Source organism: Mycteria americana, chromosome 13, assembly GCF_035582795.1.
Source record: "Mycteria americana isolate JAX WOST 10 ecotype Jacksonville Zoo and Gardens chromosome 13, USCA_MyAme_1.0, whole genome shotgun sequence".
Lineage (NCBI taxonomy): Eukaryota > Metazoa > Chordata > Aves > Ciconiiformes > Ciconiidae > Mycteria > Mycteria americana.
Genome location: NC_134377.1, coordinates 11,948,812 through 11,974,106, shown reverse-complemented (window position 1 = coordinate 11,974,106; position 25,295 = coordinate 11,948,812). Strand labels below are relative to the sequence as shown.

Below are 25,295 nucleotides of genomic sequence, written 5' to 3'. Positions count from 1 at the left end.
CTGAAACTGAGAGTACATACTCTGGAGTTTGAAATGTTCAGCACAAATGAATTACAGAAGGCAGCTTTGATTTAATGATGGGGTCTAACCCTGAATCTTGGCCTCAAAAACAAGATCAGCCTTCACAGTTACTCTTCTTTTTTAATGTTTACCTGAAATGTTTTCAACTGATTCATTAAAGCATTTCGAATAGTCTGAATCTGAGAAGAAATGACTGAAAGCACGGAAGCATCAATACGATTGAATTCATCAAAGCATCCCCATGCTCCACACTGGGCGAGACCAGAGAAAATTTTACCAACTGCCTAACAAGAACAAGAAGAAAAACATCTCAGCAATGAATATATAAAACATTCAGCATCAGCAAATTTTGAAGTATGCTAAAACTCTTAATGACTGAGTAAAACTTCTGGATGTTTATATACGCAGGAGCTAGCAATCCGTCATAAGGTCTTGCAATAATTACTTGCCAAGTGCAGATTACCTATGATGAGCTGAAACACATATCATCTAGTCATTGCTCCCCTGCTTGAAAGCACCTGAAATTCCTTCAGGAATTTATTCAAAATCGACATTTTTTACTATATTTCATTATCCATCAGCATGGTATCTCTAAGGGAAGTACGTATTCAGAAGTTCAGAATATGTCCTTATCCTGGGCACTGAAAAAGAGCAGTAACTGGCACTGTATCAGAGAACACAGATCTTTAACTCTTACTTTGAAATCCATGCCTTCTCCACAGTTTGTCACTACACACAGCAAGCCCAGTGCTTTGGCCAGATCCTTGGTTGTTTCTGTTTTCCCTGTACCTGCTGGCCCTGCTGGTGCTCCTCCCAAAAACATTGATAAAGCCTTTGGAGACAGACCAAAAAGCAAAGCAAAGCTTGGATTACATTTATATTAGGTTGGCAGCAAAATCACAAATGAACCCTTGGGTACAAAAAGCCTTAAATTTTATCTGTGAATGCATTCTACATTATCTTTGAGGCAATCAGGTTAGAAGGATACCACAACTGATTTCAAACATATTAGGGTTCACATTGGCATCTAGGAGATAACAGGAAGTAGCAATAAAACAATTATGTGATTGCCTAGAAGTGTATTTTAAAAGGGCTTGCTAGTAAAAATGTCCTTGAACATATACCTGTGTGAGCGTAAGATAAATACGATCTGTAAGCGGGGTGATCACAAGACGTCCATTCAAACCCATATACTCATAACCATATGAAAATGTGCCTGTGCACTGCCGCACATTCAGTTCATCTGGCTCTCGGTCCCAGTAAAAACGCAGCTGGCTTTCCCATTCAAACTCCTGAGCCTGCAGAATGCTACACAAGAGAGACTTGCTCACATGAGGTAAAAGGATGGAAATACAACTTATGCATTTGGTATTTTCTCAGTAGGTTGGGGGGCGGTGTTTACCTGTCTCTTACGAACGTATCAACAATGTCTCTGGCATGAACATCAATAATGAGAACAGTGTTGTATTTTTTCCTGTCATTTTTGCTCAAAGGCATTGTAATGCGGGTAACCAGGTCATCAATTTGCTTATGCATTTTTTTAGCATAAAGTTTCATTGCCTGTTTTTCTCCCTTCTTCACTTTCCGAAAGACATCCTCTACCTCCCAAGTCCACCACACCTGATTAGCAGCCAGCACCATCATGCCTTGGTAGAGTAACATCCAATCAACTCTATGGGAAACACATATAGGGAGGGAGTCTGAATTACTGTTATTCTAAGCAACTGATCAGGACATGGGGAAAAAAAAAAGAAAAAAAAAAAGAAGTTCCTCCTATTTCTGCAACAACTCCAACACGAGCCAAACTTTACAGAGATGTACAGAATTCTATCAAGGTGTGCTGTAGTATTTCAAAAGCCTAGGAAATACTCTGATAGAAAAGCTGCCCATTCCATGTGTAAAGATTGCCAAGTGGCATTCATAGTGAGAAAAACATACTGTGCACACAACAGTAAAAAGAAAAACTCAAGACTTAGGAAATTAGATACGATAAATAACACAATTTTTTCTGGTCAGTTAAAATACTGCATATGCATGTATTCATATCCCTCCACATACAAAAATACAGGCTAAATTGTGTAAAAATTAAAAAATTAAGTCTGTATTTTTCTATATCGCTACAGGCTCTAATAACATATAAGGTATTTGTGTTATTCTTGACACTAATTGTTTCACCTGCTTCTGTCTTCACAGTATCGAAAAATAGCTTCCTTAGTAAGGAGTCTGTTCGTTCGTCTCATTTCTGCTAGCACTGCTGTCATCCATTTCTCCACTCTGCCTTCTGCAGCTACAGCCTGCCGGAACTCCATCACCTCACCCTCAGCTGAAATCATGGCTGTTGCAATTTTCTCATCACTATCACCATCCTGAAACCTCAGGGAGGCTATGTTATCATACATCTGAAACACACCAACAAAGAAATTCACTGGCATTTTAGAAACAAAGCTTCAAAGATATGTGTGTGTACCTAGCCCCATCTAATCTTGAAAGAAAATTTCCATGGACTCTAAAGAGAAATGGATCTGACTTGGAAGTAATCAAATACAAATGATGATATATATAGCTCAGTGGCCCAACTGCAGAGTAAATGTGCAGAAGATCTGGCCCAAATGACATTGATTTTTTTTCCTAGAAAATAAAGATCTATCAGGAGCTACAGGAAGGTTCTTTAATGATTGATCATTCTGGTGCACCTTTAACGTTCCTCTACCAACATTCCTCTACTGTAACTGCTACTGGCCAGTTAAGAGCCAGGAGAGACTATCGATCAGATTTGATTTGGTTATTCAGAAGCTTCTTCAAGATGCTGCCAGGATGCTCTTTGTATGCAATAAATATTAGCACACCCTTAACAGCATGTACAGCATAGTCTGTTAAACTTTTTAAAGCATCTAAAAGCACAAGGCACTGTGGAAAGCCAGACATTGTACCTTTATCATGTGTTCCTGGACACAAAGTGGGGTACTGCTCCCAAGGATACTAAGCAACTCCTCATCAGATATAAAGAAAAATCTTGGGAAAGCATTTCGCTTGGAATCCAAATAATCATTCAAGCTTTTCTGACATTTCTCCAGTACATCATTTATATGATGGAGGTCTGATAGACGATTTGGGGCTTCGCAGGATTTTTTTATTGTTGGTTCTTTTACAGTTTCATCCATTATCTACATAGGGAGAAAAGAAAGTTTAGAAAATACTGAACAGCAATGGATTATACTAAATTACATTTAACTGGTGACAAAGCACATAAGCAGCACAAGCAGTATAGGTTCTTACAGAAGTGAATTAGACAGAGTTTTAATATGGTTTCCTATTGCTGCAGTGCTGCAGTATGAAAACATGGAGATAGTATGCTTTCAAAGCTGAGAGAATGGAAATACTACTGTAAAAGCAAGTGTAAGCAAGACAAGCCTGTATCCCAAGTCATGCAAGTATAAGCATATACCTGACTTTGCTCCTGTATACAGTGGTACTTCAAGTGAAGGACAAACATAGCATTTCAGAATCACAGTACTATCTCAATTTTGCAGATGAGAAAAAGAAAAGTAAGCCATATTCATACTGGGAGTATATGTTCAGTATGGGAACAGTGGCATTATACCAGGAAAGCCTTGTTAGCATGTATGTAGGTCCTCAATCTATAGAAACAGATCTAAGCTTCTTACTATCATGGTAAAGGTAAAAAGATGTATCCAATGAAAGGAAAAGGGGATTCTGCCTGCTCCGTACTGCCAGCCAAGGATCACACCTCTGCCCAGCTTAGCTAAATCAGAAGTCTTCTGTTTATGACTGATGTGAAGTAAAACACAAGTTCCTGGGTTCCCCAATCTCATATTCAATCCATTATAACATACCCTTCTCAGTGTTACAAATGACACAGAAGACTACAGCTAACTATGGAACTGGAAGCAAAATGCACTAAACAATTGTGCTGATCACAAGTCAAGTCAGTTACTTGCCTTTTTAAACATCCTGTCTACGCTGTCAAATATTTTGGCTTCCTCTGGAAGCTGTGATCTGATATCTCCACCAATAAAGATGCTCTCCAGGTACATCCATTTTTTCTGAACCACCATCCAGATCTAAGAATCAAATGTTACCATCAAAGAAAAAAAATACAATAGAAAACCCTGATTATAAATAAGAAACATTAATTATTTAGTCCAGCAGTTTCCTCCCTACCTCAATTACTTCACCAATCAATGACAGAGTTTTTTCCCAGTGGTGAACAGTTGAAAGGAAAGGACCCACAAATCGACTGCCCAAAACACTCTGAAGATTGACATTGTTGTCATCAAGAATCTCTAAAATGTCATCTACAGATCCCAGAATAAAGCCTCGCTTCTCAGTGCCTTTGAAGTACATTTGTACAGTGAATTTCAGGTGTTCCCATATTTCTGCTATTTCCTTCACACCCTGCACGTGAGCAGAAGAAGATGCATGTTTCAGTCTTCAAAAACTAGAAAATTATAATTTTAGCATAAAAATTATATCGATTACTTCAGCAAAATTTTTGCACAGATTTTCTAACTCTGGTTTATAAAGAAGGGTCTATTTCAAAATATCATGATGGAAACAGAATGGATGCTTCTTCAGATCTTTTTTCATAGGCCAAACTTGCTTATTTTAATAACAGAAATCCAATATACTGCTGCCAAAGCCAAGATAGCTAGGTCTGTGCCATGAGGTAGCTTATTAACAGAGCTATTGATCTTAGTTGCCATCAGTTACATCATGGCAGCTCCCTGAAGATGGCTGAACTTGCTATCATGCCAATATAACTATCTCCAATAAAACACAGACTGTTGTCATCTATGTCTTTTCAGTTTTATTATGATTTTTTACATTACCTTCTCAATGCTAAGTTCCTTAACAGCAGTTCTGACTATTTCACTGATAACATCTGAGTGTCTGTGAAGTTCCATAGCAAACATATTCTCCAAAGTGAATGTTTCTGTTGTCATTTCAAAACTTGTTCCTGTTCTCTCCATAAGGTCTTGCCAATGCCTGTTTTAAATTGACACATTTAACAATTGTACCAACTACCACGATACAGTAAAAATGAAAACAACTGTAATTTAATATATAATAATAAAACCATGTTTAGCACTCTACTGTTTAAACATGAACTAGTATTTTGAATACATAAAGTATCCTAGTCATTGTAGTCTCCTTGCATGCTACTACACAAGTTCATTAAGCAGAAAGTGAAGTTTCAAGCTGCAGGACATAGCATGACCCCAGAAACTGAAATTAAAAGTTCTAGCAAAACAAACAAAATCTTCCTATGTATGGAAAATGGATTTAAATAAATCAAAGCAAACCTTTCTCTTAAAGCTTCATTTTTCAAATCAAGCAACAAAGGAATGGAGTCTCGAAATGCCTTCATTTTTGTTTCCAAGTGAAAGGCTACTGGCATACTGCGTACTTGTTTGGGCAGCTTTCGAAAGGCTTTAAGAAATCCTTCAATTCCTTCCTGAAGAAACTGGACATTGAGGTTCATCCAGAGTGTCTGAGACCACTCCTTTTTAGCTGCCTGGGAACGAGGTCATCAGGAGGAAAAAAAATCATATTTCCTTTTAGTTCTGACCCCCCCCCCCCAAAAAAAAATCTTTCCACGACAGTAGGATCTAGAGACCACAGTCAGGATACAGATGTAATTGTATTAACATTTTACAAACAGAGGAAGAGACAGGTCCATGTCCAAGACAGATTCATAGCCAAACACAATCAATTGTATAAGAAATAATCAAAAGGAAATATGGAGAACAGGGAAAGCATCCTTAAGAGCATACTTTACAGGGCATTTGAATTTTGGAAAAATAAAACTTAAAAAATAGTTAAGATCACTTAAAGCCTAAGATACCCATTGTCACCTGTACACATACTATATCCAAAAGTAGTTCCACTGAAATGATCAGGAGACTTGTTCAGTAAAATGCCACCCAATAATTATTAGGGGGGAGAAAGGTCTGCTCCTATCTGACAAGAGTATGTGTTTGGTCCAGTATGGAGGCATTGTTCATCCTGTACTAATATCATTAAAATCATTTCGTGGTGATAGTTACAGGTCACAGCTTATTTCATGCAAAGGCTTAGAACAGAGTTGACAGTAACTAGAGGACAATGCAGCCTCTTCTTCTCTCCCCCACCTTTTCTGTATGTATGTGCATGAATACATGTGTGTTTGTGTATACACAGTGCAATACTTACTCTTTGTAATTCATAAATTTCATAGATCTGCTTTAGACCTTTCATATCATTCTGTGCTTTCATTAAGTCAGGGTACACTGTAACTGGCAAGTCAAAAAGTTTCTCAACACTGCCCAGTTCCTGATTAATTTTTTCCAGTTTTTCCACTTCTTTTTCAAAAATGGCCATGAGTTCCAATCCTGGGAAAGGAGAGGATTTTTTTCTAGATAAACAATCCCAGGGATCATGGTGAATAAATAAGACAGCATTTGCTATAGTCTGTAGAAGTTATAGTACTAAAAATGTCACATTCCTGGTTGATCAGTTTGTATGTTAATAAGGAAAGCATAATTTTCTTGTTTTACATAAAATTTGAAGAATTGTCCGAAGACTAATATTTTTAAGGCATCACTTAACACACATTAATCCATTTACCTTTATCAAGATTATCCCCAACAGCACCAGGCCCCTCGGTCATGAATTTATGGAAGAAATCTTCTATATCTTTGCTGTAGTCCTCAACTTGTTGCTGTGTAATCTAAAGAGAACAGTGTTTAAATTGTTTTCCTTTCCATTTCTAATATTTTTCGATATTAATTACAAATATTACCTTTGTGAATGTTCTTTTTATGCCTCCAAGGTTGTGATCAACTTCTGATGCTTCAAAGAAGAGAGTCTCCCACTTTTCCTTAATCTTGTCGGCCATCTCTTGCTCCTCTTTAGCTACCTAAAACAAAACAAGTAACATCTCTCACAAGAAATAATTAGTCACAAGAAAGTGAGGAATATGTGCTCACATTATAAATTTGCAAAACACAAAACCAGCATTGAAGTGATCTGAATCAGATTTAAACACATGTAATATGTCAATTTTAAAGTGGAGATACTGTTTTGAGAAGGGGGTTTGGACTAGACAATCTCCAGACATCCCTTCTAACCTCAACAATACTGTGATTCTGTAAAATGTCTTCAAAGGAAAATATTTATTCATTCACATGTGAGGCATTTGTGCCCCTAGCTCAAATCTGAAATGTTTTATGAGGCAAGACATAACATGCACTTACTGGAATATTGTACATTGCAAGAGTTCGGTATCTCTCCCAGATGTCCAAATACTTCAGTTCCACCTTGAAGGACATGCCTTTGATCTCTGCAATTGTGCCAAGGACAATTTTGAGATCTTCCAGGGAATCTGGAGGTCTCTTAAGACTCTGTGATAAGCTCTGTAAAAAGTAAAAATAATTTCCAGAAGCAACACTGACAGAGCAATTAGGCAGAATTATAGTTATTATTCAAACACAAAACACAAGTAAATGACATGCAGATTCATTTTCATTTTTAATCTATGTGATAAAGATAACACAAAAAAAGAAAAAAATCAACAAAAAGTAAACCCCAGTACAGAAGGGATGTTTTTGCTACAACAAAATGGAAGTTGTAAGCAGCAGTTTAAAGGGAACTTAGAATTACCAGTATGAACCTTTCACCAGTACAGGAGTGAGAAAGTCCTGGGTTTTCATGTTACTACTCTCTCCTGTTTCCCAGCTACAGAGAGGAACAGCTCACCTCTTTACATATGACATACCAGAATACACCAGATATTTCAACCAATTTGGAGCATGGTTCAGATCGTCACCTACTAGTCAGTGCTAGCTCCATCAGACAACAGGAACTGGAAACACCTACCTGAATTTCTTCCTGAAGACTGAAGAGTTCCTCTCTTGCAGACTCATTAAGCAACTTCCCAAGTGAAATCACCCAGCCTCTAGCATTCTCCTGCACTGTGTAGGCTAAAGCAGCCAGCTGAAGCCTGATAAATTGCTCATCTTTAATCAAGGGCTGTTGAGTCACTTCTTGAGCTATCTTCATATAGAACTGCAACTCTTCATCAAAGGTGATACAAGCAGGCTTTTCTGCAGCTAACCTCTCCATGACTATGCCTTTGTCTAATTTCCACAGCAGGTGGTACCTCTTCCATTGGTTCAAATACTTGCTGAGAGAAGCCAAGAGTTTGTGGACATTCTGAGTGATGAGAACAGCCTGTTCAATTACCAGAGGGTTCTGGGAGACATCACTGTAAAAGCTGAAAGTGATAACTTCATCTTCCTCGACATGCTGAGGAGGGCATTCAATACATGTGCCATGCATCCATCGTACAAAATGCTAGAGTTTTCAAGACAGGGTTGAAAAACAGTTACTTTGTAGAGAGTCATTGTAGTCAAATCATTCATCACTATTTAGGAGACTATTTAGGAGGTGATGTGAATGATTTCTCAAATCAATTGTTTTTCTGACAGCAAGAAAAGAGCTTACATTTTCCCATAAACTTGAGGGAAGAGTTAATTTCATGCTAACAAAACCTTTCCATGCATTACTCAGTCTGCTTTTAAAATCTACACTGAGCAACAGTATAGCATGACACAGAGAAATAGGTATTAGATCAAACACGCTGGAGGCAGCAGTGGAGCAGAAGAGCAAATCTGAGCATAGGAAGCACACTTATTCTAATAAATCTAAATTTATTCATTTCAGGTGACATCTTGAATCATTTCTCCATCAGCACAGGGCAGGAACACTGCCACAGTATTTGGCTTCTTTTCTGGAAAGCAGTCCAATGTGAACATACTTATGCAGGGAAATATTGCTACACCTTTGCCAGCGAGCTAGATATTTCATCTATCAGAAAGCAACATCTGCAGTGCAATCTGAAAAGTATTTCCTTCTGATGTATGCTGATTTACAGAACCAAATCATGTCCTTACACTGGCAAAACTGCTGAAAAGTAACAAATAATTTTGTCTGAGTAATAATTGCATGAAGCTTTATGGCAATTTTTTTCCTTTGTCATCAGTTTGTAAAATTATGACAGTCTGTAAAATTAGAACAATGTACTGGATATTTTGATTTCAAGATAAAGCAATATGAATCTTCCTTTTGACATTTATGCTTGCCCAAACATAAAGCAATATTAATTCATTATAATCACAAGCAAACTCTGACCACAAGTAAATCTTTATCAAAAATCACCTTAGTGACTTCAACACAGTCTCGGATGCATTGTGCAGTCATTTTGTCAATCTCACCGGCATTAGGTTGCAAGATTATCTCGGGAACAGATAAAATAGCTTCTGTATGGAACAGTGGGACATTTGCAAGAACAGCTGCATTAAAAGCCTGCAAATTCCTGGGAAAGGAAAAAAATCATGTCAAAGATCGTAATAATCAGCTGCTGCCCCCCAGGGAAATGCCCACCAGAGACCGCAATTATCAGGTAAGTGCTTAGATATGTAAGCAGATCTGTCTGAAGTCAGTTACCACCAATTTCATCTGGAAACACTGATGTGTATCGGAGCAAAATTGTCCCACTAATGTTGATTTAATGCAAAAGCTTGACTAGCTAAAAGAAGCTATTGGAAGGAATGAATGGGGATACCCTGGTGCAAAAGGACCCTGAGACTATGGTCGACTCCATTGCAAGAGTCCAGCCAAGAAAGCACAATGAAGGCAGCTGAGCATGGACCAGATTACAAAGACATGGATCATGAGAAGAAGAGATGGCTGGGAAGCTTTTATAACCCTGCAATGCTCTATTGTAATAATATCTTGCTTATAATATAAGCCTTTATAATATCTTGCTACAGGAACCTCCTTGGCCCTAACTGCTGCAGAACAGGTAAAGTAAAATCCAACAAACCTTTGCTCTTGTACTGGTGTCCCTGCATTACAGGGATGCATCTGGCACCCAGACATCAAGTTCTCAAAATGGTATTCTTTAGTAAAACAAAAACTTGATTTTAAAAATAAACCAGGGATATGCAACTACACACACTGCAGAAAACGTATGTTATTTCTCTCTTCTGCTAACAACATGCCAATATCCATTTTCTCCAAATTTGGGGTTCTCCTGTACCTTGTTATCAGTTCTCCATTCTTTGCAGGAAAAAAAACAGTACAAATACAAACCTGTCTCAAACTGCAAATCACTGAGGTGTTCAAACAGTATGTCGGTATACATATTGATCACCAGATCCAGAAAAACCTGAAAATGGAAGGCTGAAAATCCATTAAAGCAAACAATTGACTTACTTCACAATTAACTGTGTCAACACCTGATAAATCCTATTTTCCCAGTACGCATAATAGGAAGTTAATTTTGGAGATTTGCCACTGTTCGTATTGACAACTCGTCCTTCCACTTTTATTAGCAATTGTGGAATGGCAGTATACTTTCGAACCATGTGTGCCACATCTTTTGCTCTTTCACACTTAACATACTCAAAAAATTCTTTTGCATCTGCAAAAGATACAAAAAATAGCATTATTAACTGCAAAAGACCTAACAGACTTGCATACTGGAATAATTAGCTGGGCTTTAACTGTGAATATGAAATTGATCTTGTATACTGATAAAAAATATCTTAACTTATTAATGCTTAATTTATTAATATTTCAGCCCTCTGATTTTATATGGATTCAATTATTTAATAGCAACCATTAGATGTGAAAGTAACCTTTTTGAGATTTACAAAGTGTTGAAAGAAATTTGATCCATCACCCACTCACTCAAGTGACAGGGAGACCTGGGAGACAATCACCTCACTGCAATTTTCATCTGAGGAAACCAGCTCAGTTCAGACAGCCCAGAAGACAGCAGATTGCAGCTCTAAGACTACACTACTGCATACAAGAAGGATCAGGAAATCAAAGGAAAGCTAGCGGGAAAGCGATCAAAAGCAAGGTAGACACAAGTCAAATGATCTACTTGTGTACTCATCTTTATGTTTCTCTCATTGACCCCATCAGCTTTAGGGTACTGAAGCTCTGCTTGTGCCTCCTCTGTTACCATGAAATACTACTGTAACTAGTTCTGGTAGCAATTAAAAGGGTTGATCTTAGCAACTAAAAATGCAAAGTAGCAGACAGAGCAAAATAAAACATTACAGAGCTTGGAAATGAAAATATAAAGACTTACTAGGAAGTTCATCACCATTTTTTGAAAGCGGAAACTTAAAGAGATTTGTTGATTCTATGAACAGAAGTTTGTTGTTTATGTCTTCAGAATTATTATGAATCTGATGGACAAGTGATTCAAACTTCCTGATGGCTTGTGTACATCGGACAATAAAGTCACCAATACCTTGAAATAAATCACAACCATTTGGGTTTTTTTCTTTTAATAAATATTTCACCAATGCAGCAAAATTGCCACAACCAGATGTGTTTTATATCTGAGAATGAACTGATGCTCTGCAGAAAGACAGATTAGATAATTTCTCACTCAATCCTTCATCTAGCTCCCTTACAGCTATTATCTAAGGGTCTCTATCCATTTCCACTCAGTGTTTTAAATATAATAAAAATGTAAGAAACACCCTCCTGGATCAGAGTCTGTCTAACCTACTATTCTGACTCTGATTGTGGCAATAGGATGTCCCATTTAGGGATACATTGCTGTCATACGACAGAAAAAATAGAGTGCAGAATTGAAGAGATTTTTTAGCTGAAAATCAGTACCTAAGGCCATGTTAAAATAGTATCTCCATTACCTAAGGAGTTCCAAGTGAGTCTTCTGTGCCCTGGTTTGAATACTTTCCAGAGTTCTTGAATATGGTCATCAAGAAGTTTGGTTTCTGCTTCATTCAGTGTTCCCATTAATTTGTGATAGCGATCCAGCATGTTTTTCAATCCATTTGTATACCTAACGAGTGTAAGAAACACAACAACAACAAAACATAAAAATCAGGATTTTCTGGAAATACAGCTCTGAACTCAGATCAAAGAGCAGATCACTTCCACCATTCTGTTCAGACTTCCATATAAAGCAAAATTTGCAGAAATAACCACTGAATATGTATTGATCATAAATGCAATTCATTTCCTATTGAAAACAAAAGAAAAATTTCATATAGCTCCAATAGTAGCTAGACCAACCTCTCCTACCCCAACTCAGAAAACATTTTTAAGACAGCCTCAGTTTGAAGCACGTACATGAACTCAACAGGCCAACTTTAAAACCCAGTTAGGGCTTTTATCGGCATACCTGCGTGCTAAATGCCTGTGATAATTTGAGCAAAAGTGACTTATCCAAAGCTGCACGAGAAGAAAGCAGCAGTGAGTTTACATGTGAGCTGAAATCTAAACGGCACTAACAGCATTGCAAAACAAATTACTGTCCTTGTTTTTTCTCAGATTTGACAAGATGTTAATTTGTATGACATAGTCCTACAGGGTGAAGGATGCAAACAGTGCCTCAGAAAAGCTTATTAGTGCAACATGGCCATTAGTAATTTTACCCTTAAAAAAAAAAGTCACTAAGAGCTCTCTTATTTCCAAAATTTGATGACTCAGGGCCCATTCTGGTTTGGAGTGAAATCACTTGAAACACTGCCGTAACTCCAGATGTGAGCAGATATTCTGTTACAGCCTTACCTAAGATATTTGTCTTCCTGTAATGCCACATATCTTGCTATTTCTGGGACTGGAAACCCTAGTTGTTCCATGTACTTTGTTTCAATGATAATCTCTTGCAGTATGGGAGAAAAATTCACTACAAAGTGGACACTTTTCTTTGTGGTGACAGGCTCCTCTGTTACAGAGCTCTACAACACAAGAAAGAACAGCAGAAAGGAGAGGAACACCAAACTGTTACAATGCAAGGAAAAGGTTAGCTCTTGCAGACATTTGATAAGGCAGTAGGTAAAAGTCAGAATGGCTGACATTCAGAGCTTGTGGAAATGCCTTTAAAATTCAAGAGCAACCTCAGCATTCTAGTTTTGGAAATTATACACAACTACTTCTTCAGTGAAAGCTGATTACAAGAAACAAACCAAATCACCTCTGTTTACATACTGCTGCAACCAGTTAAAACAGAAATCCCAGTGGAACTTCATAGTCAGACAAAAGTTTAGTTAGAATAGGATTCTGCATGATCTCTGCTGGGAACGTACCTCTACCTAACTTCAGTCCCAAGTTTTGTTGTAACATCCCAAAGAAGTTGCACCAAAACCCAAAAATTAACAGGAATTACAGCACAGAAGAACACATAGAGAAACAACATTCATCCATTTGCCAGGTCATTCAGCAACTATGTCTTATAAAGGACCACAAACAATTCTGAGCTCAGAACTTTTGAAATTTTCCTTTCAAAAACTGTGTTTAAAATATTATTCTTAGAAAAATCTCACTGATCATTAGATAGCTTTCAGTTCTTCCCCATAGAGAAGTCTGGTATACTATCTTCCTATATCTCACCTGCTCAGAACTCTCTGGATTAACATGGGTTGCAGCCCCACCAGTGATGACAGTCAGCAGAGTATTTTTCAATAACAGTGGGAGTATCTGTTCTGTCCCATCTCTCCACTGATTGTATTTTTGATCTTCATACTCTTTCATCCTCTTAGCCACTTGGAGATATATTTGTTTTACCTAGAAAGGAAAATTCTGTATAACTCATTTTAAAGACCATGAGAAATGTTCAACTAACCTGTCTTAATATGTTTTCTAATTTTTATTAGATGAGAGGGCAAGTAATGCCTTGTAAGTAATGCAGGCAATGGAGAATTCAGGCTCTTGGATTCTGTCATTGATTCTGTCACTGTCTCTCTGGGAAACAGTGGGAAGGTGCCAATCAGCTTTTCACATCTAACATGGCTTGCTGTGCGCAAAGACATTCTTGGAACTTCACCTCACATAAGAGCACTTTCACATCTTCAGAAGAAGGGTATGAAGAAAGTATTTCTTCCTTCATTAAATATCAAAAGAACTAACATACTTCCTTTCCACGTTCACTAGCAAGCAACTCCTCTACTTCTTGAAATCGAATAATAGTGTGTTTGATCCGATAGAAAAGGGATCGGGACCAGTATATTGCTCCAGCCACTGGAGGTTGATTCTTGTACAAAGGTGGATCCTTGAGGTTCTGAACAAAGATTTGCTTAACGTTTTCAACCTAGAAGAGAATAAAATATTGCAAAGAATCATTTCTCCACTTGCTTGTCCACGGTCAGTATCCAACCTGGTACACAGCACAAGCTCTGAAGCTAATTCCAGCAGCAGGATAAAAACAATTCTTTTTTTTTCATACATCCCTTTTTTGTATTAATTGCATTACAGAGAATGCCTTCCTTTCTATAACCTGGGGAACTGCTATTGCGGCAGTGTTTTCTGCAAGATCACATTTTATCATTAAACTCAATGTTCTTTGAAATATCAAGAAAAATGCTATGACATGAAAAGGTTTCCGACATACAGGCTTCAACATGTCAGAAATTATTTCTGTCTTCACAGTTGATCTCTGACACCTCTTGGTCATACCATGAACTTGTTGTCCATCACAAGAAAGCTGTAGGGTATGAAAGATGTATTTTCTCAGGAAGGACTACTGTTGAACTGCTGTTCGCCAGGTAAAGGAATAGCCACAATAGCCACATTGCATTCAGAGTCCATGCAAACATCTTTCGGTTTCCACACAGTGCCACACATATACAGATATGCACATCCATTTCAGCAAATTAACCATACTATTTCTCCAATAGGCTCCAAAAAAGTAAGAGCAATTACTATGTTTATCTTGTAAAACCTGCCAGTCTTTCAGATAGTAAATGACACTATACAGGTATTTAGACATATACACAGATTGATGATTTTCACTAGGTAAAGAGCTTCATGTACTACATAAGAAATCTTTAAATTAAATACCTCTTTACAGTATTGGTCCAAAACGTCACTGAACTTCATCATCATCTGCTTATTAACGGTTTCACGAGAGCGGATGTGTTTGAAGTTTAACAGCATGTCAAACGCAGCTTCTGCTGATCGAAGGGTCTTAAAAGATTCATCAATAAAGTTTTTGGTCTCTTCTTCAATAACCTAAACAAAGGAAGGAGGCCAAGAAATCCTACCACTTAGAGATTCACCTTGCAAAACCAAGAAAGGAAGGCAAAATTAAAATACTTTTTTATAATAGCAGTCAAGTATATTTTTACTATTCTTTGTCTTATAAATTACTAACAGACTGATGGCTTTCCAGTATGCTGCAGGAAATTAATGTTAATTAATGTGTCTGCTGGGCAGGTATATAAATCACAAAAAACATTGTAACAATTTGTATTTTGTGGGTATTCTCCAGCTGAGGGGTGAAGGACTGAATGAATCCAGAAAAGGAACTTTTACTTCTTTGTAGGACATGATTGAGACATGTCAGCACATGAGTACGGGGAGGTCATATGTAGCCTCTGTTCATGCTGTAGCGATTCTGCCAATAAACAAAAAGTGTTCTTCACCGTTTTCAAGATGAAGTGAAACTATCAACAAAAACAACTTGGCAACAGAATATTGACTTAAAAAATTGGTCAAATTCCTCACATTTTCATTTACATATTTATTCATATATTCTTTTCTTTTGCAAACTTACATTTTCTTTAAATTAAAATGTTGATATTCAAGAAGGAATCTGTATATATGAAGTAATGGTGGGGGGATCACAGTATGTGGCACTTACTGAAACTTTTTCTTTAAATTCTTCCATAATTAATTTCCAGTCATGTGCGCTTTTGATGCTAAAAGGGTCAAAAGTCAGTTCTTCCATAGGACTAGTTAGTCCATTTACTCCTCCCAGTAGATCATCAACACGCTTTGGATCCCCTGTGACAGCTTTCAGTTCAGGACCAAATATATTGTAAAACTCTTCAATGATCTGTTAATTCAGAAGAACATACCAGAATGCTTTATTTTTAATGGTTTTTTTCTGCCATTTAATACATCTTTCTGATATTATTTCCTTTAAAAAATAAAAACAGCTCAGAGAATGATCAATTCATACTGTGATTTACATTTCATATATTTCTACACAAGACACTAACTAGCTTTATGGAAAAAACCACTCTACAGGCCCAACACTTCAGTTGTTAAAACAGGTAATACTCAGTTATTGCTCCTTTTTATTCCAGTTTTCACATACACAGTTTTTACACAGACAGTCTATAGCATCTGACCATTCATGGACTATTAATAATGCTAGTTATTCTGACTTAAATTAGCCTAAACATAGCATCTCTCCATTCATATGTTATCCTGCAATTGATATACTGATTCTTATATGGTCAAATTTTATATTATAGTATACTTAAATGGTTATTTTACCTAAAACTATACCATTAAGCTAGCAACCCATGAAAACTGCGAATCTGTGAAAGAGTTGTTACAAGTCTGTATGTTGACAACAGCAATGTACACAGTAATATCTTTCCTGAGCCAGTACCTTGAGAAGAGTTATTTCGTCTCAAGTGTTAAGTGCAGCTTTGCTGGAATCAAAGGCACTGCTCAGGTCTTAAACACAAAACCACTCACAAAACTAAAGGCTGTTAACATTTCAACAACTACAATACAAAATAATCTCCTCTACAGAATAAGACACTGATCACACAATCCCTTTCTTTATTGTCTATATTACTACCTGCAAAATATCATACAGATCTTGACAGATTGAAGTCATATAATCTGTTTTTTCAAATAAACGTTTTCGGTCAAATTCCCAGTGTTGCTCTCTTCCTGATGCTTCAATTTGGGCACAAACAGCAAAATAACATTTCTTCCATTGTTCAAGAGTGCTTTTGGCTTCTGCTATTTTCTTTTTTGCAGCAGCTCTATCTTCTCTGTTAATCAAATCAAAACAGTTAAGATACTATAGATAGAAAGACTACAGATAGAAAATTATATCTCAACTAGATTAATAAACCCTGGTTTAGCAGCTTCTAATTATACAAGATCTAGTCAAAACTTAGAACTGTGAGGTCTTAATTTTCAATGTGACTGATTTTGAAAGGAGATACTATTTCAGGACTAATTTTGATGAAATTTATGCCACTTTTTTACCACTATAATTCTATTGGTTTTATTGATTTATGTCCTTTCGAGACAAAAGAGGACAAGCACCTATTTCTTCAGGGCTGATCCAGTAATTTATGAAAATTACAAAATAAATTTACTTTTAATTGACCTTCTAATACAACTTCAGATAGTGAAAAAGGCTGAAACCTATTTGATGAAAGTGTTATCTACAGCACTTCATGTAAAACAAGCAAAGCTTTTAATAAATAGTCTAAACAGGAATCCGGTACTTACTTAAACAGTGTGTGTAAATCCACAACTTTGTACACTCTTGTTGAAATTTCCCATGCAATTCGTTCCATGAGGGGTACCATCCGTTCATCCTTGTTGTAATGCCGTGAGATAACCCATACCATTCTCAGGGCATTCATCAGTGAAGGAATTGTATCCAAGACAACATTAAACCCGGTGCCATATGTTAAATTCTATTAAATGCATTATAAATATTGTGAATAAGATGTCATGAAAATATACAGATACATATTCAATAAACCAATATGTACTCTATAGATACCCGAAGTTAAGAAAGTCTGTGACATTATTAAATAAATAACCCAGTCAAGGAAACACCCTGGTGCCTAAGTAACACACATGGTTAAGGATGTGCAAATCTGCATCTATTGCTCCAAATGCTTTTTAGGTCCTGCCTCATTAATATTCTCTTCTCTGTAAAAGATGTCCCAAGACTGGTTTTGGCTCAATTCTATTTGCATGATCTTCAATAAAACTTAAAAATTGAGACATCAGCTGTAATCAGTGATAGAAGTTACCTCAAAAATGGAGTAGAGAAATCTTTCTTCTCCCCTATTCAGCTATGTTATCAAATTCTCCCAAGGCTGTGATTTACAAACCAAGCTGTTCACAGCTCTGGGCTTCTGCTTTCAAATATTAGAACAACTGTAACTCAAACAAAATAAGCAAGACTTTTTTTTATTAAGTATAAAAAAGCTAGAGTGTATCTTTATTGCTGATAAAAAGTAAAAAATAAACAAGAGGTGATTACATCAACAAAGAAACCAAATTCAGGTAACCACAGTTAAAACTTTACAAAGTTTTCTTAAGGATACATACCTTCAAATGGCGTTCGAGAGTTGAAAGAAACTTAGCATTATCTAGAGCTTCCACATGATGTTTCCTGAGGTCACTTAAGACTATCTGTAAATCTCCAATATGCTCAGATTCAGCTTCCTGTAGTATTTCCAAGACTTTTTGCACATCTGGAAGCTTTGTCTGTTCAGTAAGAGCACTTAAAATATCATTTCTTTCACGCCAGAGGTCAACTTCTGCAAGTGGACCATTACCCTACAAGTAATGTAGAATAAAATAAAAATTCTAAATTACCGTTATGCAAGAGTGAAAACCTATAACCAGGACTATATTTGTTCCTTCTTTTCAATATGCTGTATGCTGAGAAAAACTTGGTATGATTCAACCATGCAAAAAACCCAGACAGAAGAAGATCCTTCAAATCAAGAGAGTTTTACGCACGCTGAAGGGAACTGGTTGTGGGGAGTATATCCCTGAGTTGGAGCTGGAGAGTCCATGCTTGCAAAAGCTTATGCACAAGTAACTTTATAGACATTAAATCCCTCAGTATGTTTAATGGTATTAGTCATATGTGTAAGTGTTTGCAGAATCAGAACCTTACAATTGGAATTTTTTTTGTTTGAGAGAGATTACTTTTTTCAAGCAAAAATATAGTCGTCTATTTAAAAAAAAAAATCACTGCAGCTTTTAATATTTCATGGCTCTTTAGTGTTTCTAGGAGTGATTTGCCTGTTTAGTATTCTGCTGACCTTATGGATTATGCATAAGAAATAGTAATATTTAATGAGTGACCTTCATATGCCAAAAATGAAGTGCAGATAACAGAATTGCCTTAGTTTTCCACAGTTATCTTGTGTGGGTAGGATCTGCAGTGAGTTACTTTATATTCTATTTCCCAGAGTCACACAGTTCCTCACTACTTTTGTTCTACTTTACATCAATTAGTAAATGGCTTTCCAACAATCAAACATGAAGATGGATTGAAAATGAGCACAAACCATTCAAAGAGATTCTTGTGAGGAAAGGAAGCAATGTCTCCAGGAATGAAAGAAGCTTGGTGTTATAGGCAACATTACCTGTGGAACCTTTTTCAGTTGTTCCTCTAGAGCTGCGGATATTAATTTCTGCCACGTCATTGCACAACTTTCCAGAGCTTCAACCACTTCTGGAACTGTGGCAAGAACAGTCACTTCTCCATCTAGATTTATTGCTGGCATCTCAAGTTTAGTATCTCCTATTGGAAGAAAAGGCACATAGAATTAACTGTCTTCTTCCATCAGCATTGGTAAAGTAACGTCACTGAAATGACTTATGCCTTCCATCTTGTTCACTACTTGAGGATAGGTAACATACCACCTGCTCTGCCTATTTGAGAATATGGCAAAATACATTCAGTTGCTTGACAGTTAACGCAGTGCAAAGACATAGTCATATAAATAAACTAAAAGCTCTCAGCTTTCAAGCCTTAACCCAATCTCTAACTATTAAGAATTAGGATTAGGGCTTTGCTGAAGAAGATTATCACTCTGCCTACTGTAGGCCACCACGCTCTCCTTAATGGCATGGCAGTAGCCCCTGTCAGAGAAGGGATGTTAAACAACATGTGAAAGTCTCATTCAGTCTACCACTTTCTACACCCTGCTATGGCCCTGAGTCCCCTGAACACTGGTAAGCAATGAGACGTGTTTACCCTCTCTCCTATGCTTAGCCCAGACTGTTTGAAAGACTATCACTGATTTCATGCATTTCTCCATACTGCCTGCTATGCTTCAGGGCAGTAAAAATACTACTGTTATCAGCAAAGAGAAACTTTAATCAGGTCTGGAGCTTCCCCAGAAACTGTATGTATTTGTTATTCTACATAAAGCCATTCCTAGGTGAACCTCTTCCTACTGTCATGTACTCTAAACACCACAGTGCTGGCATAGGGAGAACACTCACCTACAGTTTGTTGTATAGCCTGCTGAGTAACACTTAAGAATTTTTGCCTGTTCATTTGAATCTCATTCCTCCTCTGAATATTACAGTATTCCACAGGTTGTTCTTTCTTTTCTGCAAGCTCAGTCTCAAGTAAATTCCTTTTTTCAGAATCTGTGTTTTCACTATCTGGATGAAAGGAAGTTTCCTCAGTCTGCTGCTGACTATAGGAAAGGGCTGGTGAAAACACCTATAATTCAAACAGATTAGGTAGTTCATATTAAAAAAGAAAACAATAAGTCAGCTTACTAGCAATTCACTTAAGCATTGGATATGTTGTTCTAAAATTTAATTTCTTAAACTAAAGAGCATCTCCTTCCATTTCACCTCTTTAGCATCATTCTCTCTACCACAAGTTCTGCAGGGGAATAGCTCCAGCATGCTTTTACAAAAGTCTATCAGCACAAAAATAAAGGTATCTGGTGTCACACTCTTAAATGTTTCTCATATAGGGCCAGGCAATGAAATAATGCCCGTCTCCATATCTTCACAAAAATTTGGGAATCAAAATATCAAATAAGGATTAACAAAAACTTCGTTTTGGCATATGAACGTCACTCCTTAAATATTACTATTTCTTATGCATAGTCCATAAGGTCAGCAGAATACGAAATAGGCAAATCACTCCTAGAAACACTCAAGACTCCATATATAAAAGCTGTAACACATTTACCTGTGAGATGGCATTCTTTAGCATCAAAAGAGTATCATCAGTCAGTACACCAAACTTTATCACTTTAGGAAGAACCTCATTAGCTTCAGGCAGGTCATTAGGTTCAGTAACTCTTTCTAAACAGGATACAAACAATTAGCATAAATCTAATTATTTGATACAGAAAACATAAAGTCCTTTCCATAATAAGTTAAAACTCCAATAAAACAAACTGCGTTCGTAATAAACTACGTTTGATGCAAGTCACTTCCAAAACTAGTGCTGGTTCTAATAGTGCAGGTGCCTTTTCAGAAAGGGCAGAAAAATACTTAAGTGTCATCACCTGACTCTAAGTCTTTACAATCCACCCTTATAGTTCCAAAATGGTTTTCTGTTCAAACAAAACAGTGGCCTTGGTTTGAACTCCTATTCTACAGGCAGACCAGGAAAATCTTGCACAGAACTGCCATAAAATGACCAAATACATTACCATAATTTTCTTTTTTTCTCAAATGTCCTGTTTCTAGAAAAACTGAAACTAACAGGCACATACAAAATATTTTGTAGCTTCAAATCATGCATGTTACTGCTCGGTGAGCCCACATAAATGCTTATGCTGGGGCCAGTCTCTGGCACTAAATTAGAATTAACATACTGTTGATAGTTCCTGCATATAAGTGTGGAAATACCTGTTTGCTTTAGTGTAGAAGCTGTTTCCTATGGGGCTAGAGCTAGATACTGAGGTCTGATTGTGACCAGAACCAGAGCTACTCCAGATGCTGGAATAACTGTTGTCGTTGGTTTTAGGATAAAAGTATGAACTATCAGAATGAAACGTGCTGCTGTTGTGTATCAGAATTTGAGTCAGGTCAGGAAGTCTGATACCCCAGTTGTGCTTATCACCACCTTACGGTCTAACTTTCCCATACAGCTCCTCATCTTCAAAACACTTCACACAGTTCTAGCAGTTGTAGTAACTAAATCTTCTTAGTTCCTCTGAGTGCAGCATGAAAGCTTCATCCTTACTGGTAAAATGCGGAAGACGTGTAACTTTCCGTAAATTTCATACGAAAAGCATTCCTGATTCCTGGTTGTACTCTGAGAGTATTCGTACCGAGTTAATTAAGCTGGATATGCACTATCCTGAATCCCAGTCACTATTACCTTTTCTCAGTGTGAAGTACTGTTTAATGTAAAGACTGAAAACACTGAGCCTGCAGTTATTCAGGGCACATACCTTTGGTGTCTCTCAGAAAATAAACAGTAAGATCTGACACAAATTCTTCAGGAATTTCATCAAGAGCCACGCAGAAGCGCACTTTGTCAACTTTCTGTTCTTGTAGCTGAAAGGGGAAATAGAAAGGAAGTATGACTATTACTGTTTGCTGCCATGTTTCTTAACAGCAAGAAAATGTTTTCCTGCTGTGAGCAATAGGACAGAATCATTAGTTTAACTCCATTATCTTCACATTGCTGTCCAAGTAAATTACTAACATAAATGAAACGTTAACAAATCACCCAGCTAACAGTAAAAATCATCAGCTTTGGAAACAATATTGATTTCCAGACCAACAGGACTAAAAGCATTAGTGCTTGAAACATAAGAAACCAGAAAGCACTTAAATGCCCACCCCCCCATGCCGTTCTGAGAACGTGCAAGCACCCACTCCCCTTCCACCTGCATCTCAGTCATAAACCAGGTTTAGTTAGAAACTCCAGACTCCATCCTGACCATCTAATTAGGTAAAAGACTTGAGGTACAAAAGCCTTTGTTCACGATTCCTTACGTGGTCCTCCCATGGTGTCTTTATCTAGCAATTATTCTAACTGCAACTTTTCTTTTACAAGCAACTGTGGGAATAGCTAATGTGGTACCCAAGTAACTCACTGCTGCATTTCCTCACCAAAAATTGTAGTGTTTTGCCAAATAAATTACCTTTGCAATGTCTTGTCAGTCAATGTCAGAGGCTGTGGCAGACACCACAGGCCATTGGTTTTGAATGGAAATTCCTGTCCTTGTAAAATGTTCTGTTCTGCTCTGAGTACTTGCTCTGCACTGTACTTCCTTAATTTGCCTACCAGTTTACCGAAACATTTGCATCAGAAAGCCAGCATCTTCATACCCACAAAAGAACAGAGTGAAATACAACAGACTTACCTGCAGTGTGTGTTCCATACTGTCAGTTGTAAATCTTTGCTCCAGTTTACTCAATTCAGACCCACTAGAGAGAGTTGATACGTGACCTGACACACTTTCATTGTCTGTAGATTGCAGAGTCTTGCTTTTCTGAGTCATCCCTAAGAAAGAATAACACAAGAGAACTCAATTAAAGAACAGGTATTCCATGCATATAAGATGGATCCTTCCAATTTTCTTCTCAAACTAAATGATGGAGCATTTTCTTCCATCTTCCATCACCTTTCAACAACTAGCCATCAAAACTTGGTGTCAATCGTACATTTTCCCATAGGACAGCACTATTGCTGAAGTACTGAATCCAAATATGCAAGTGACTACACTGCATTCCCCAGGTAACTGGGCTTTGTTTAGAATATCCTTACCAGCATTTTCCAACGCAATTGGTCTTTTATAACAAAATAAGTAGATTAACACATTTCAAGATGAAGCTACTTTGTAAAAGGAAATGCAAACAATTAAGGGTTTTGTCATGCCAGATCTGTGATGCGGAAAATGTTATTAGCTACATCATGCCCAAGAAGTGACGGTGAAGACACTGTAACACAGGAACAACTGCATGCATTCCAGGGCCAGTCAAGAATTTCAAACTTTATTTTATACTGTCTTTCAGAAGGTGCACCGTGTCTTCTTCCCCTTTCAGCACAGGCTTCTGGACACTTAAAAGAAGTGGAAAAGGCATAGCTGCATCCCCAGCTGGAAAGGTCATGCCCCTTTTTGTGTGCTGATATTATTATCAAGCAATAATAATTATCCCTGTCTTACTGCTTTTGAGCATTAACCTGCAGTATTGCAGCTGCCTCCATTCAGAGGTGCGGAGTGGGAAGTTGAATTTTATCATTCCTTTAGTCTACTTACACCCACACCAGGCTTCAGCACTTAACTTTCATGGTCCTATCTTTTTTGCACAATATGAACAAAATTCTTTTATGGCTATAAAATACCAGGCCATGACCCTTTACTTCTGCAAGTAACTGTTTCAGAAGCTTGTGGGATTACACAGATACTGACAGCACAGAAGAGAAGTGAATCACTGAGCCATGGAAAATCATCGCTCTCTTCTGATGCCCTTTCTATCACTTTTCCTTTATTTTTTTCCAATTTTTTGTGAAAGGCTTCTCTGCAATACTGTGGTTAATGTACAGGACCACCACTTTTATCCTCAATAAACTACCTCAGAATAAAGTGAAGAGCTTGTAACTCTTAAAACCAGGGGAATTAATTCATTCCTACTAAAGGGAACATATTCATTCTATTTATTTTAATAAAATTAACCCCTAAAAATCTGAAATTACAAAGCCAGTAAAAGATGTCACAGGCAAAGACTGGATGGAAGATCTGTGTTTGTGTGTTGATTTTGTTCATCCCAGTCAGTCTCTTCCTTTCCATCTGTTTGGAAAAGACAGAAGAACCAAACTAGGATAGGTTTCTTTCAAAGGAGCATCCTGAGGCAGAAGCTCTTGAGAAAACATTAATTAGCCACGCTGCCCAGGATACCATCCACAAAATCAGATCTGCTTTCCTGGGAAAAGCTGTCGATGTTACAGATACCGCTACATCTGCTTAAGAGAGCCACATTATCTAGTCACATTTAGCTCCCATGGCAGTATGGCCTGCAATGACTACACTTCGGCTGCTCAAACCACCTACTTCCTTCCAATGCCACAGAGGAGGGTGTTTCAGTCAACTGCTCAGGAAATAGATTATCTGGGCCTTCCTCCTGCTGCTTATCTGCAAACTCATCTGTGTCACCTGTGTCTGCACACACACAAAATGGGAGGAAAGCATCATAGAACCACTCCGTAGTGGGGATGGCACAACCAGAGAAGAGAAAGGTCTGGAAACAGGTGGGATAAAAGGGGTTCAGGAGGACTGGACACAGCCCAAGAGATGGAGAGGCAGGGAAAGGGGTAAGGACAGGGGTAATGGGGCTAGGACTCAGCAGATGGGACAAATAGAGCCCCGAGGGAGGGGGAAACAGGGAGTTGGGGCAGAAGGACAGAGTGAAGGGGCTCGGGGTCAGGCAGTGCCCAGGGCTCAGCAGGCCAGGGCAGCGGGGGACCTCACCTGCTGCCTCCTCGCCGTCCTTGCTGCACCGCTCGGCCCGCAGCAGCAGCAGCGCCGTGCCTGCCTCACTCTCATTGTCCCCGTCATCGGTGCTACGGTCGAAAAAGAGCAGCACAGTCCGTGCCTCCTCGCCGTCACCGCGGTTCAGCAGCTCCTCGAAAGGCGCCGGATCGGTCAGCCCCAGAACGGCGAGCACTCGGTCCCGCAGCCACTGCAGCCGCACATCGTCCAGGCTCATGGCGGCAACCCCCGGGG

General features: G+C 37.9%; 1 protein-coding gene across 1 annotated transcript in view; it reads right to left on the bottom strand.

Annotated features, from left to right (window-relative positions):
• The window catches only part of DNAH10 (dynein axonemal heavy chain 10), a 59,174-nt gene extending 33,896 nt beyond the window's left edge, over positions 1-25,278 (bottom strand). The window contains exons 1-33 of the mRNA XM_075516481.1: positions 25,041-25,278; positions 22,935-23,074; positions 22,014-22,119; positions 20,798-20,913; positions 20,089-20,314; positions 19,224-19,381; positions 18,172-18,402; positions 17,335-17,525; positions 16,667-16,865; positions 15,713-15,907; positions 14,911-15,081; positions 13,985-14,161; positions 13,465-13,638; positions 12,643-12,812; positions 11,760-11,911; positions 11,186-11,350; positions 10,300-10,507; positions 9,241-9,397; positions 7,900-8,376; positions 7,278-7,436; positions 6,824-6,940; positions 6,649-6,751; positions 6,235-6,413; positions 5,346-5,557; positions 4,872-5,028; positions 4,204-4,437; positions 3,981-4,103; positions 2,952-3,185; positions 2,197-2,420; positions 1,424-1,693; positions 1,146-1,329; positions 719-853; positions 153-305 (exon numbers count right to left, since the gene is read on the bottom strand). Of these exons, the coding sequence (XP_075372596.1) occupies positions 153-305; positions 719-853; positions 1,146-1,329; positions 1,424-1,693; positions 2,197-2,420; positions 2,952-3,185; positions 3,981-4,103; positions 4,204-4,437; positions 4,872-5,028; positions 5,346-5,557; positions 6,235-6,413; positions 6,649-6,751; positions 6,824-6,940; positions 7,278-7,436; positions 7,900-8,376; positions 9,241-9,397; positions 10,300-10,507; positions 11,186-11,350; positions 11,760-11,911; positions 12,643-12,812; positions 13,465-13,638; positions 13,985-14,161; positions 14,911-15,081; positions 15,713-15,907; positions 16,667-16,865; positions 17,335-17,525; positions 18,172-18,402; positions 19,224-19,381; positions 20,089-20,314; positions 20,798-20,913; positions 22,014-22,119; positions 22,935-23,074; positions 25,041-25,278 (6,135 nt within the window). The remainder of the gene's footprint in view (positions 1-152; positions 306-718; positions 854-1,145; positions 1,330-1,423; positions 1,694-2,196; positions 2,421-2,951; positions 3,186-3,980; positions 4,104-4,203; positions 4,438-4,871; positions 5,029-5,345; positions 5,558-6,234; positions 6,414-6,648; positions 6,752-6,823; positions 6,941-7,277; positions 7,437-7,899; positions 8,377-9,240; positions 9,398-10,299; positions 10,508-11,185; positions 11,351-11,759; positions 11,912-12,642; positions 12,813-13,464; positions 13,639-13,984; positions 14,162-14,910; positions 15,082-15,712; positions 15,908-16,666; positions 16,866-17,334; positions 17,526-18,171; positions 18,403-19,223; positions 19,382-20,088; positions 20,315-20,797; positions 20,914-22,013; positions 22,120-22,934; positions 23,075-25,040) is intronic.
• Between the last annotated feature and the right edge of the window lie 17 nt (positions 25,279-25,295).